Genomic DNA, 12,706 nt, shown 5'->3' with positions numbered 1-12,706 from the left:
ACCGCTGTGGAGGAAAGATGGCGGCCGAGACAGATACGGAGCGACAGCACGACAGACCGGAGGATGCCGTGGAGACCTCGGGCTCCACGTCGCCGGGAGGACCCACGGATGACGTCATTGACTTCTTAGAGAAACACGTCGGCAGCGACGTGACGTCACTGCAGAGCGTGGGCGAGCTGCTGGAGCGACTGAAGGAGGACACCAGCATCCTGGAGGCTAAGGTGAGCCTGACGTCACACCTTACCGCCGTGACGTCACTGGTCCAGGCTGACCCGTGGTTGTGTTTGGTTCAGGTGCTGACCGCCTCCAGCTCCGGGCCCCCGAGGGTCCGTGAGGCTCTGTCCGCTGGGGAGGAGGCCGCCGGCCGCCTGGAGGCGCTGCTGCAGAGGGAGGGGCAGGTGTCTGACCAGCTGACACAGGTGCACACCTGCACGAGTAGACCACACCCACCTGATCACCTGCACGAGTAGACCACACCCACCTGATCACCTGCACGAGTAGACCACACCCACCTGATCACCTGCACGAGTACACCACACCCACCTGATCACCTGCACGAGTAGACCACACCCACCTGATCACCTGCACGAGTAGACCACACCCACCAGATCACCTGCACGAGTAGACCACACCCTCCTGATCCCCTGCACGAGTAGACCACACCCACCTGATCACCTGCACGATTAGACCACACCCACCTGATCCCCTGCACGATTAGACCACACCCACCTGATCCCCTGCACGAGTAGACCACACCCACCTGATCACCTGCACGATTAGACCACACCCACCTGATCCCCTGCACGAGTAGACCACACCCACCTGATCACCTGCACGAGTAGACCACACCCACCCGATCACCTGCACGAGTAGACTGCTCCTCTCCAGATAACCAGTTCTGGGACTGGGGGTAGTTCAGTAACCCCAACCCGGTAGACCTCATCCTACTGTACAGGAAGTCCTCAACCTACAAACACAATTGGTTCCATGAGGTTGTTTGTAATTTGAATTGTTTTTAAGTCGTTTTCAGTTATATTTCAATTAGTAAACTCCATCTGAGGTCAGTTAAATGTCTTTACTACTGTAAATACTACAGTAATGTTAGTACTACTGTAAATACTACAGTAATGTTAGTACTACTGTAAATACTAAAGTAATGTCATTACGACTAAATATTAAAGTAATGTCATTACTACTGTAAATACTGAAGTAATGTCATTACTACTGTAAATACTAACGTAATGTCATTACTACTCTAAATACTAACGTAATGTCATTACTACTCTAAATACTAACGTAATGTCATTACTACTCTAAATACTAACGTAATGTCATTACTACTGTAAATACTGAAGTAATGTCATTACTACTGTAAATACTAACGTAATGTCATTACTACTGTAAATACTAACGTAATGTCATTACTACTGTAAATACTAACGTAATGTCATTACTACTGTAAATACTAACGTAATGTCATTACTACTGTAAATACTAACGTAATGTCATTACTACTGTAAATACTAACGTAATGTCATTACTACTGTAAATACTAACGTAATGTCATTACTACTCTAAATACTAACGTAATGTCATTACTACTCTAAATACTAACGTAATGTCATTACTACTCTAAATACTAACGTAATGTCATTACTACTCTAAGTACTAAAGTATCCAGAGCCAGGAAACTGGCTCAGGATTTTAAGATTAAATTAAAGATTAAATCCACTTTATTCATCCACACAACGGGGAAATTATGTTTTCCACTCCAGTTTTTTTTTTGTACATGCATATACTGTATATATATATATATATATATATATATGTTTGTGTTAGTCAGAGTACACACAAACATCGTATACAGGCCCCTGAACACAAGACACACTAGGGGCCTGTAGGCATGCAGTTAATGACAATCAGTACAAGAGAGGTGGAGGGACGGGTCGCGACTTCGGAGTGCGCCCCAATGAGCAGCTTGTGGGGGGGGCGGCGCCTTGCTCAAGGGCGCCTCGGCAGTGGCTGGGAGGAGAGCTGACACCTCCCACTGTCAGCTCACACTCCAAAGATGTCTGGCTGGAGCGGGAATCGAACCGCCGATGGCTGGGCGCTGTCTGGTCCCAAGACGTCCGCTCTACCGCTGAGCCACTGCCGCCCCCAGTCTGGATGGGGGTGCTGTGTCCCTACAGGGTGCTTCATATCAGACTCCTATGCTCTTCGCTAATCTTGTGCAACGATGGAGCGTCTGATGTGAGGGGGGGCCAATGCCAGCCAGTGTGCAGAGGCACGAGACTGGCGTTGTTGTGAGGTAGCCTGTGATGACGCGGCAGGTGTGGTTGAGGACGTGTCTACCAGTTTGGTGTGGTGGGAGCAGCTCCAGCCTAGAGGTAGAGGCTGTAGAGGCCAAGCCCAGCTTTAATCCACTGAGGTAATGCTCCCGGGTAGAAACCTAACTCGGCCAACGTTGGTTCCTACTTCATTTGGTTCCTACAGGAGGATGACCCAGTTGTTGCTGTTGATACCAGGCACAAATATCTCAATGATTAAATCCTAGTTTTTATGTAGATTCCAGGTTCCTAACAAACGTCTTTTTGACACCTCTGTCTCTTCACGTTGGTCTTACAGCACCTGCAGGAGGCTCAGCCTTGGATGGATGATCTGGGCCAGATGGTCCACCATGTTGACACTGTGGAGAGACACACCAAGTACCTCCGCTGCCTCCAGCACATAGAGGAGCTCAGGTATGGACGTGTGTGGACAGGCAGGAGGAGGTGGATTCTGGGTAATGATGGCTGACGTGTCTGAGGTGTCAGGTGTACTGAACCTCTGAGACACGGTCCACACCTCTGATCCGTCCCGGGGGGCGTGTGTGTGCGTCTGCAGTGCTGCGGTCCAGCAGTGTCTGATGACCAGCAGTGTGTGGGAGGCCATCCGGGCCGTGGACACCATGGCGGCTCTGGACACGGGTCTGGAACAGTCCAGGTGTTCCCACCTTAGGGACTTCCTGCGGGAAACGCTCCACTTCTGGCACAAGATCATCAAAGACCGTCTGACCAGGTGACCTGGACCCCCCTCAGAAACACACACCTAATGTTCCGTCAGCTGCTGGACCTAAACTCCCTTCCTCACGTGTTCCACAGCGACTTTGAGAAAGTCCTGACCCAGCTCCACTGGCCAATCATCTCCCCTCCCACCCAGTCGCTGACGCCCACCGCCAACCAGCAGGAAGTCAGCAGCCAGCTGGAGCTGCTGGTCACGCAGCTGCTCGCCCTGCAGACCTCGTATCCTTCTGCTCACACACACCTGTGTGTGCTCACACACACCTGTGTGTGCTCACACACACCTGTGTGTGCTCACACACACCTGTGTGTGCTCACACACACCTGTGTGTGCTCACACACACCTGTGTGTGCTCACACACACCTGTGTGTGCTCACACACACCTGTGTGTGCTCACACACACCTGTGAGTGCTCACACACACCTGTGTGTGCTCACACACACCTGTGTGTGCTCACACACACCTGTGTGTGCTCACACACACCTGTGTGTGCTCACACACACCTGTGTGTGCTCACACACACCTGTGTGTGCTCACACACACCTGTGTGTGCTCACACACACCTGTGTGTGCTCACACACACCTGTGTGTGCTCACACACACCTGTGTGTGCTCACACACACCTGTGTGTGCTCACACACACCTGTGTGTGCTCACACACACCTGTGAGTGCTCACACACACCTGTGTGTGCTCACACACACCTGTGTGTGCTCACACACACCTGTGTGTGCTCACACACACCTGTGAGTGCTCACACACACCTGTGTGTGCTCACACACACCTGTGTGTGCTCACACACACCTGTGAGTGCTCACACACACCTGTGTGTGCTCACACACACCTGTGTGTGCTCACACACACCTGTGTGTGCTCACACACACCTGTGAGTGCTCACACACACCTGTGTGTGCTCACACACACCTGTGTGTGCTCACACACACCTGTGTGTGCTCACACACACCTGTGAGTGCTCACACACACCTGTGTGTGCTCACACACACCTGTGTGTGCTCACACACACCTGTGAGTGCTCACACACACCTGTGTGTGCTCACACACACCTGTGTGTGCTCACACACACCTGTGTGTGCTCACACACAAGTAACACTTGTGTCCTGACAACAGGAAGCAGCAGTGATATCAGCAGGTTATAAAGGAGAAGTTAAACTCCTCCCATTTCAGGACAGTCCGGTGGTGAATCTGGGAATACGGAGTGTTTTTACCACATTTATCTAACTACCTGTATATATATACATATACAGGTTTTAGAGTGGGACACCGTAGATGTTGTGTTTCAGTCCCTGGTTTCTTTAACGTCCCCTGAAGTGATGACGTCTTGTCTCAGAGGGCTTTGGTGTCTTCGTCCTCCAGCCAGCCTGTGTCTTCAGCCCCGCCCACGACCCACAATCCTCTCTGCCTCCCCATCCAGATCATGCTTCTGCCCCTCAGCAAGAGGTTTAGGTACCACTTCTACGGGAACCGACAGACCAACTCCCTCAGCAAGGTCAGTTCTCCTTCAGGAGAACACACACACACACACACACACACACACACACACACACACACACACACACACACACACACACACACACACAGACACACACAGACACACACACACACACACACACACACAGACACACACACACACACACACACACACACACACACACACACACACACACACACACACACACACACACACACACACACACACACAGACACACACAGACACACACACACACACACACACACACACACACACACAGACACACACACACACACACACACACACACACACAGACACACACACACACACACACACACACAGACACACACAGACACACACACACACACACACACACACACACACACACACACACACACACACACACACACACACACACACACACACACACACACACACGTCTGTAGCTCGTCAGTCAAACACTCACCCCTCGTGTGTGTGTCTGTGTGTGTGTGTGTGTGTGTGTGTGTCTGTGTGTGTGTGTGTGTGTGTGTGTGTGTGTGTGTGTGTTCCAGCCTGAGTGGTACCTCACACAGGTCCTGATGTGGATTGGTCACAGCACGACCTTCATGGAGGAGAAGATCCAGCCCATCCTGGACAGAACCGGGGCCCCCATCAGTGCCAGGGTACTCTTCTTCCTCACGGTCCCTCCTCTCACCGGGGGGGTTGATTAGTGTTTCCTGTGTTAGCCTGTCAGCTAGCTGCAGGTTTGCTCCGTTAACATCCCTTTCGGCGCGCCGCTGCCTCCCGGCCTGCAGGTGGAGCTGTGTCGAGGTCTGCTGGCTGTGGTGCAGGACAAGGTGGCCAGCGACGCCTCCAGGCTGCTCTACGACGACGGGCTCTTCTGCCACCTGGTGGAGGAGCTGCTGCAGTTTGAGAAGGACCTGCGAGGCCCCCACTCCTACCCGGCAGCGCTGCCCGGCGTGCTGCACCTCCTGCTGGACGACGCCGTCCTCCAGAAGTGGCTCGTGGTGGAGAAGAAGAGTAAGCTGATGTTGATGTCTGGTGTCCCGTGTTCTTCTACATACTAGCCTGATGTGTGGAAATGCTTGCTGACCCTGACCCTTGACCCCTGAGCTCTGACCCTGACCCTGATCCCGTACTGCTGTGTGTCTGCAGTGGCCGTGGAGAAGATGGACGCCATGCTGTCCGCTGAGGGGGCGTGGAGCTCTCAGTACAAGGACATCAGCGACATGGACGAGCTGAAGGCTCCAGACTGCGCTGAGACCTTCATGACGCTGCTGCAGGTCATCACAGGTCAGGTTTATGGTGAACCTGTGGAGTTCATCCACACACACAATAGAAAACGCGCTCGGAGACAAACGTCTGCAGCCTGGGAGGAGGTCCTGAGGCTCGTCTCTGGTCTCTGGTCTCTGCAGAGCGCTACCGGGCCTTACCCTGTCCGTCTGCACAGCTCAAGTTCCTGGGGCTGCAGAGGGAGCTGCTGGACGACTTCCGCATTCGACTCACCCAGGTAACCGTCGCCACGGTGACTCACTGAGGAGGGAAACTGATGAAGAGCTCGTCAGCTCCAACTCCCTGAGTGTCACCATGATCATGGAGATATCCAGGTCTTTCAGCCGTTTGTTGGCGCTGGGACTTCTGTCACTGTAGCTTCAGTCAGGGGAGCACGGCGGTGTCTACACCCCCACCTGACTGTTCACTCACTGTGGACCTGCTCAAACCCAGTGGACCAACACCAGAGTACATGGTTTGGTCCATGTCCTCTGCTGGACATGGACCAGCAGAAGTCCATGTCCAGTCCACCCTGGACTTCCAGCAGTGTGGATTCTGTCTCTCTCCACTCCTCCTCCAGACCGTCGGTTTGTGAGTGAAATGCTAAATTTCCTTCATTATGACTTTGGCCCAATGAGCGATGGTCCAGTTCTGAGCCTAAGTTGAGTGTCTTGTGAGCCTGTCTGTGGTTCTGGACCAGCTTGTTGAGACTCTTGTAGTCCATTTCCTGGACACGTCTGTGTGTGGAGGCTCTTGATGCTCTGACTCCAGCCTCAGTCTACTCCTGGTGAAGCTCCTCCAGGTTCTTGAATCATCTTTGCTGGATGATCTTCTCAAGCCAGAGGTCCTCCCTGCTGCTCGTGGACATTTTCTACCACATTTTGTCCTTCACTCGACTTTCCATGAACAAGCTTTGATCCAGTTCTCTGCTGTGGCTTCGGGTTCTTGGGGGGGTTTGTGGAGGACTGTCCAGTCACCACGGTTTGGTGTGTCCTGATGATGAGGATGATGATGCAGCTGCTGTGTTTCAGGTGATGAAGGAAGAGTCTCGCTGCCCACTGGGTTCCCGGTACTTTGCCATCCTGAACGCTGTTCACTACATCTGTACCATCCTGGGCGACTGGGGCGACAACGTGGTGTGTACCCACTGGATGTGTGTGTTACTGGGTCTGTGTGGGTCTTCAGCGTACATAAATCGTGTGAACATAGCGAGGCTCATATCCTGCTGCTGTGTGATTATGGTCTGTCAGCACAGTTTGAAATATTGGCAACAAAGAAATTTAGACACAAATTGTGTGATTTATTGAATCAAAGGAGTGAAAGCTCCTGGGGGGCTCTGGAGGCTACAGGGGAGAACAATCTGAGCGTCTACAGAGCGACCCCTGACCTTCTGGTAACCAACATGTGTTCACACCTTCCTGTGGTCCATCTCCAGTTCTTCCTGCAGCTGCAGCAGGCAGCAGTCTCCCTCGGTGAGTACCTGATCCTGGGGGGCCTGGGGGCGATGGAGATGGGTCGCCTGGCCTCTCTGGAGGGTTCTCTGTTTGAAGAGCTGCTGGCTCTGCTGGACCGTCTGAAAGGAGACATGATGGGGAGGCTGCTGGACTGGACCATGAGAGAAATCACAGAACGGGCGAAACCGTACTGCCAGGAGAGGTGAGACACCGACGTTCATCGTCTGACGGGAACCAACAGTCGGGGTCAGATCGCTGGGGGTCCATATCCAGACGATCCAGTGATCCCTCGTTATCACGGCTAATGTGTTCCAGGAACACCCCCAACAGCAACATTTTGCGATACAGCAGCAAACTGTTTACGGTAATTTAAACGTTTCTGAACCCCCCCAAACTGATATTAAACCACCGTCTGTGTTACCTTTAAAACACCCTGATAGACTGCACTTTCGAATGCCGTCAGCCAATAGAATGCGCATACGGTATCACGTGACTACCTACTAAGAATCAGCGATGTGGTGAAGCCACGCGTGTTGATGCGCGAATGCACGAGGGATGACTGTTTATAAAACCAGAACAGGTGTGATGCAGGTGGACCTCATCCTACCAACACGTGGTTCAAGCTTTAATCCACTGAGGTTTTCCACCTCGCACTGATGTCACTTCCTGCTCATCACAAGTCAGACACGCCCCTTTATGTTTGATGACTCTGTTTGATTTCAATAAGTTTGTCAGTTAATCCACCAATAGTTAACATCAACTAGTAAACATTCACAGTTCAGCGTCAGTTAATGTTTCCAGGCAGAAACCTGACCCCAAAACATTGGTTCCTACATCATTTAGTTCCTACAGGAGGACAACATTGGTTCCTACATCATTTAGTTCCTACAGGAGGACAACATTGGTTCCTACATCATTTAGTTCCTACAGGAGGACAACATTGGTTCCTCCATCATTTAGTTCCTACTGGAGGACAGCGTTGGTTCCTACATCATTTAGTTCCTACAGGAGGACAACATTGGTTCCTACATCATTTAGTTCCTACTGGAGGACAGCGTTGGTTCCTACATCATAGAATGTGTTGACGGCTGACAAACGACTGTCAGATGGACGGAGCACCAGCGGCTGACGTTCTGATGTTGGTCTGGTCTCGTTCTCCAGAGACTTTCTCTTCTGTTCCAGTAGCTTCTGATACATGTTCTTGTTTACTTTCCCTCTCTTTGGTTTTCAAGGTGGCTGTCCCTACCATCCCAGCAGGACCAGTTCATCATGACCCTGTCCAGTTCGGCATGTCCCATGATGCTATGTGTGAGGGACAGACTGTTGAACCTCCATCAGGTCCTCAGTTTTCCTCTGTTCCAACTGGCCTGGCAGGGTCTGGCTGAGAGACTGGATCATTTCCTGTACCAGGAAGTAAGTGTTCAGTGGAACCCGTGTGGGCTTCGTTCTCCACTGCTGCACTCAGCATGATGATGTCATAGGGGCAGGTTTCTGTCCCTATTACCCTAAAAACGAGTTCCAACCAGTCACATTAACTCACCACAATCAAACTAAGAACACAACCAGGTCCAGACCAACACCATGTGATCGCTGACACACAGCCAGGAGCAACCGTCCATGGCCTCCTCACTGCTAGCAATAAACAGCATGGAGGAACAGGTTCCACACCTGGGGGAGTCTGTTTGTCACTCAGGTTAGCCCCAGTCCATTCTCAGAAAACCAAATCAGGACTTTAAAGACTTTAGGTCAACAGTGGGGAGCAATGGACATGAGGGACGGATTAGAGACAGTGGTGAGGACAGTGGTGAGGACAGCCATGATGGACGGATTAGAGACAGTGGTGAGGACAGACATGATGGATTAGAGACAGTGGTGAGGACAGACATGATGGATTAGAGACAGTGGTGAGGACAGTGGTGAGGACAGCCATGATGGATTAGAGACAGTGGTGAGGACAGACATGACGGATTAGAGACAGTGGTGAGGACAGCCATGATGGATTAGAGACAGTGGTGAGGACAGACATGACGGATTAGAGACAGTGGTGAGGACAGACATGATTAGAGACAGTGGTGATGACAGCCATGATGGATTACAGACAGTAGTGAGGACAGATTATGGATTAGAGACAGTGGTGAGGACAGCCATGACGGATTAGAGACAGTGGTGAGGACAGACATGATGGATTAGAGACAGTGGTGATGACAGCCCTGACGGATTAGAGACAGTGGTGAGGACAGACATGATGGATTAGAGACAGTGGTGAGGACAGACATGATGGATTAGAGACAGTGGTGAGGACAGATGATGGATTAGAGACAGTGGTGAGGACAGACATGATGGATTAGAGACAGTGGTGAGGACAGACATGATGGATTAGAGACAGTGGTGAGGACAGACATGATGGATTAGAGACAGTGGTGAGGACAGACATGATGGATTAGAGACAGTGGTGAGGACAGACATGATGGATTAGAGACAGTGGTGAGGACAGACATGATGGATTAGAGACAGTGGTGAGGACAAAGATGATGGATTAGAGACAGTGGTGAGGACAGACATGATGGATTAGAGACAGTGGTGAGGACAGACATGATGGATTAGAGACAGTGGTGAGGACAGACATGATGGATTAGAGACAGTGGTGAGGACAGTCATGATGGATTAGAGACAGTGGTGATGACAGCCCTGACGGATTAGATGCAGTGGTGAGGACAGACATGATTAGAGACAGTGGTGAGGACAGAGATGATGGATTAGAGACAGTGGTGAGGACAGACATGATTAGAGACAGTGGTGAGGACAGACATGATTAGAGACAGTGGTGAGGACAGAGATGATGGATTAGAGACAGTGGTGAGGACAGAGATGATGGATTAGAGACAGTGGTGAGGACAGAGATGATGGATTAGAGACAGTGGTGAGGACAGACATGATGGATTAGAGACAGTGGTGAGGACAGTCATGATGGATTAGAGACAGTGGTGAGGACAGAGATGATGGATTAGAGACAGTGGTGAGGACAGTCATGATGGATTAGAGACAGTGGTGAGGACAGAGATGATGGATTAGAGACAGTGGTGAGGACAGTCATGACTAGAGACAGTGGTGATGACAGATGATGGATTAGAGACAGTGGTGAGGACAGTCATGATGGATTAGAGACAGTGGTGAGGACAGAGATGATGGATTAGAGACAGTGGTGAGGACAGTCATGATGGATTAGAGACAGTGGTGATGACAGATGATGGATTAGAGACAGTGGTGAGGACAGAGATGATGGATTAGAGACAGTGGTGAGGACAGACATGATGGATTAGAGACAGTGGTGAGGACAGTCATGATGGATTAGAGACAGTGGTGAGGACAGAGATGATGGATTAGAGACAGTGGTGAGGACAGTCATGATGGATTAGAGACAGTGGTGAGGACAGAGATGATGGATTAGAGACAGTGGTGAGGACAGACATGATGGATTAGAGACAGTGGTGAGGACAGAGATGATGGATTAGAGACAGTGGTGAGGACAGTCATGATGGATTAGAGACAGTGGTGAGGACAGCCATGATGGACGGATTAGAGACAGTGGTGAGGACAGACATGATGGACTAGAGACAGTGGTGAGGACAGACATGATGGATTAGAGACAGTGGTGAGGACAGAGATGATGGATTAGAGACAGTGGTGAGGACAGACATGATGGACTAGAGACAGTGGTGAGGACAGTCATGATGGATTAGAGACAGTGGTGATGACAGATGATGGATTAGAGACAGTGGTGAGGACAGTCATGATGGATTAGAGACAGTGGTGATGACAGATGATGGATTAGAGACAGTGGTGAGGACAGCCCTGACGGATTAGAGACAGATTACCTCAGAGTGTCTCCTAGGTCTTGTCCTGACGCTGGAGCCACAGCGCCACACAGGTGAAGGTCAGTGCTGGACAGTGCTCTGGTCCCACCCGGCTGATGAAGGGGTCTTTCAGTGACGGGGTCAGCCCCCAGTGAAACCCCTTGTGTTCGTTTGGCAGCAGCTGACAGCACAGGAGACGAGGCTGGGTGCTAACCTGCCCCCCCCCGCAGTCTCCCATTGAAAATATGTGAAACATAAAACACGATGGAGGAGAGCTGCAGCAGCTGGGACCGTAGGTCAGGTAGGAGGTAGGGCTTCTGACAGCCCTCAATGCCACCTGGTTCCAGCTTCACAGACCTTACTGACACGACCGGGTCAACATTAGCGTGGTCTGGGCGCCGTTTTCTGTGGCGTTTGGGTGTCAGGGTTTGGAAATCATTGTGTTGTTTTTATTTCTGTCCTACGGTTCATGTAGGTCAGGGTGGCGCTGCTCCTACTGTGGTCTTCTGCTGTAGTCTACTGTTTAACGCTCTGATTGTGAACATGTTCACGTCTCTGTCAGGTGATCCTGTCCAATCATTTCAGTGATGGAGGCGCCGCTCAGCTGCAGTTTGACACGAACAGGAACCTCTTTCCTCTGTTCGGTCACTACTGCAAAAGACCCGAGAACTTCTTTAAACAGTGAGTGTGTGTAAACCATGGTGATGCACAACGTGATGTTCACATGTACCACCTGTTCCTCACCACAGGGTGTGCACATGTGAGTGGATTATAAATCAGCTTCACGTCTACAAATCTCCTCACATTTCTGAAGTTGCCTTTAAAAGATCAGTAGTCAATTCTTTTGCTTTCAGTCCTTCACAACTTCCCTGGTGCTGAATTCACTCCGTCCTCCATGTCTCCTGATTTCTAATGTGTTTGCTCTGCAGCGTGAAGGAGGCCTGCATCATCCTGGGTCTTAATGTGGGCTCTGCCATTCTGCTAAGGGATCTCCTGAAGGAGTCACAGGACACCAGGAACGACGGGGTGGCTGCCGCAGACCCTTCTCCAGAGGCAGCGCTGCATGAGTTGGGGGTTTTCTGTTTGTCACCTAGTGACGTGTCGATCCTCCTGAGCCTCAGGGCCTCCTGGCCTGGATGGTGAAACCGTTCAGCAATGACTGGTAGCTTGATGCTAGCTCAAGATTCTTGTTCCTGTTTTGTTATTAACTTTATTCTGTTTTGTTGCCACTGAAAAATTTATGATATCAAATAAAACATTAATTGAATACAGTGTCAGAGGTTTGATTGTGTCCAGGAGACCAGGTGGAAAGGTAGCAAGGCTAGAAGTTTAGGAGCAGGGTTCAAGTTGTTCTATCATGGTGTAGATGGGAAGAGAAATGGAGGAGGAGTTATCTTGAAGGAGGAGTTTGTTAGGAATGTCCTGGAGGTAAAAAGAGTGTCAGATAGAGTGATGAGTCTGAAGCTAGAAATAGAAGGTGTGATGTTCAATGTTGTTAGTGGGTATGCTCCACAGGTAGGATGTGAGCTGGAGGAGAAGGAGACATTCTGGTTGGACTTTGATGAAGTGATGCAG

At 50.8% G+C, this 12,706-nt stretch overlaps 1 protein-coding gene across 1 annotated transcript; it reads left to right on the top strand.

Annotated features, from left to right (window-relative positions):
- On the top strand, positions 1–12,398 carry rint1 (RAD50 interactor 1). Its single transcript, XM_068307160.1, has 15 exons — positions 1–221; positions 294–419; positions 2,626–2,741; positions 2,884–3,057; positions 3,141–3,281; positions 4,389–4,566; positions 5,103–5,213; positions 5,346–5,571; positions 5,707–5,844; positions 5,967–6,061; positions 6,855–6,959; positions 7,259–7,479; positions 8,510–8,690; positions 11,694–11,812; positions 12,061–12,398. Exons 1-15 carry the CDS (start codon positions 18–20, stop codon positions 12,272–12,274), a joined length of 2,349 nt encoding a protein of 782 aa, XP_068163261.1. The 5' UTR covers positions 1–17; the 3' UTR covers positions 12,275–12,398.
- The last annotated feature ends 308 nt before the right edge of the window (positions 12,399–12,706 follow it).

This window comes from Antennarius striatus, chromosome 22, assembly GCF_040054535.1.
Source record: "Antennarius striatus isolate MH-2024 chromosome 22, ASM4005453v1, whole genome shotgun sequence".
In the NCBI taxonomy this organism is placed as follows: domain Eukaryota; kingdom Metazoa; phylum Chordata; class Actinopteri; order Lophiiformes; family Antennariidae; genus Antennarius; species Antennarius striatus.
The sequence above is the reverse complement of the archived record's forward strand: the minus strand, read 5'-3'. Positions and strand labels throughout refer to the sequence as shown.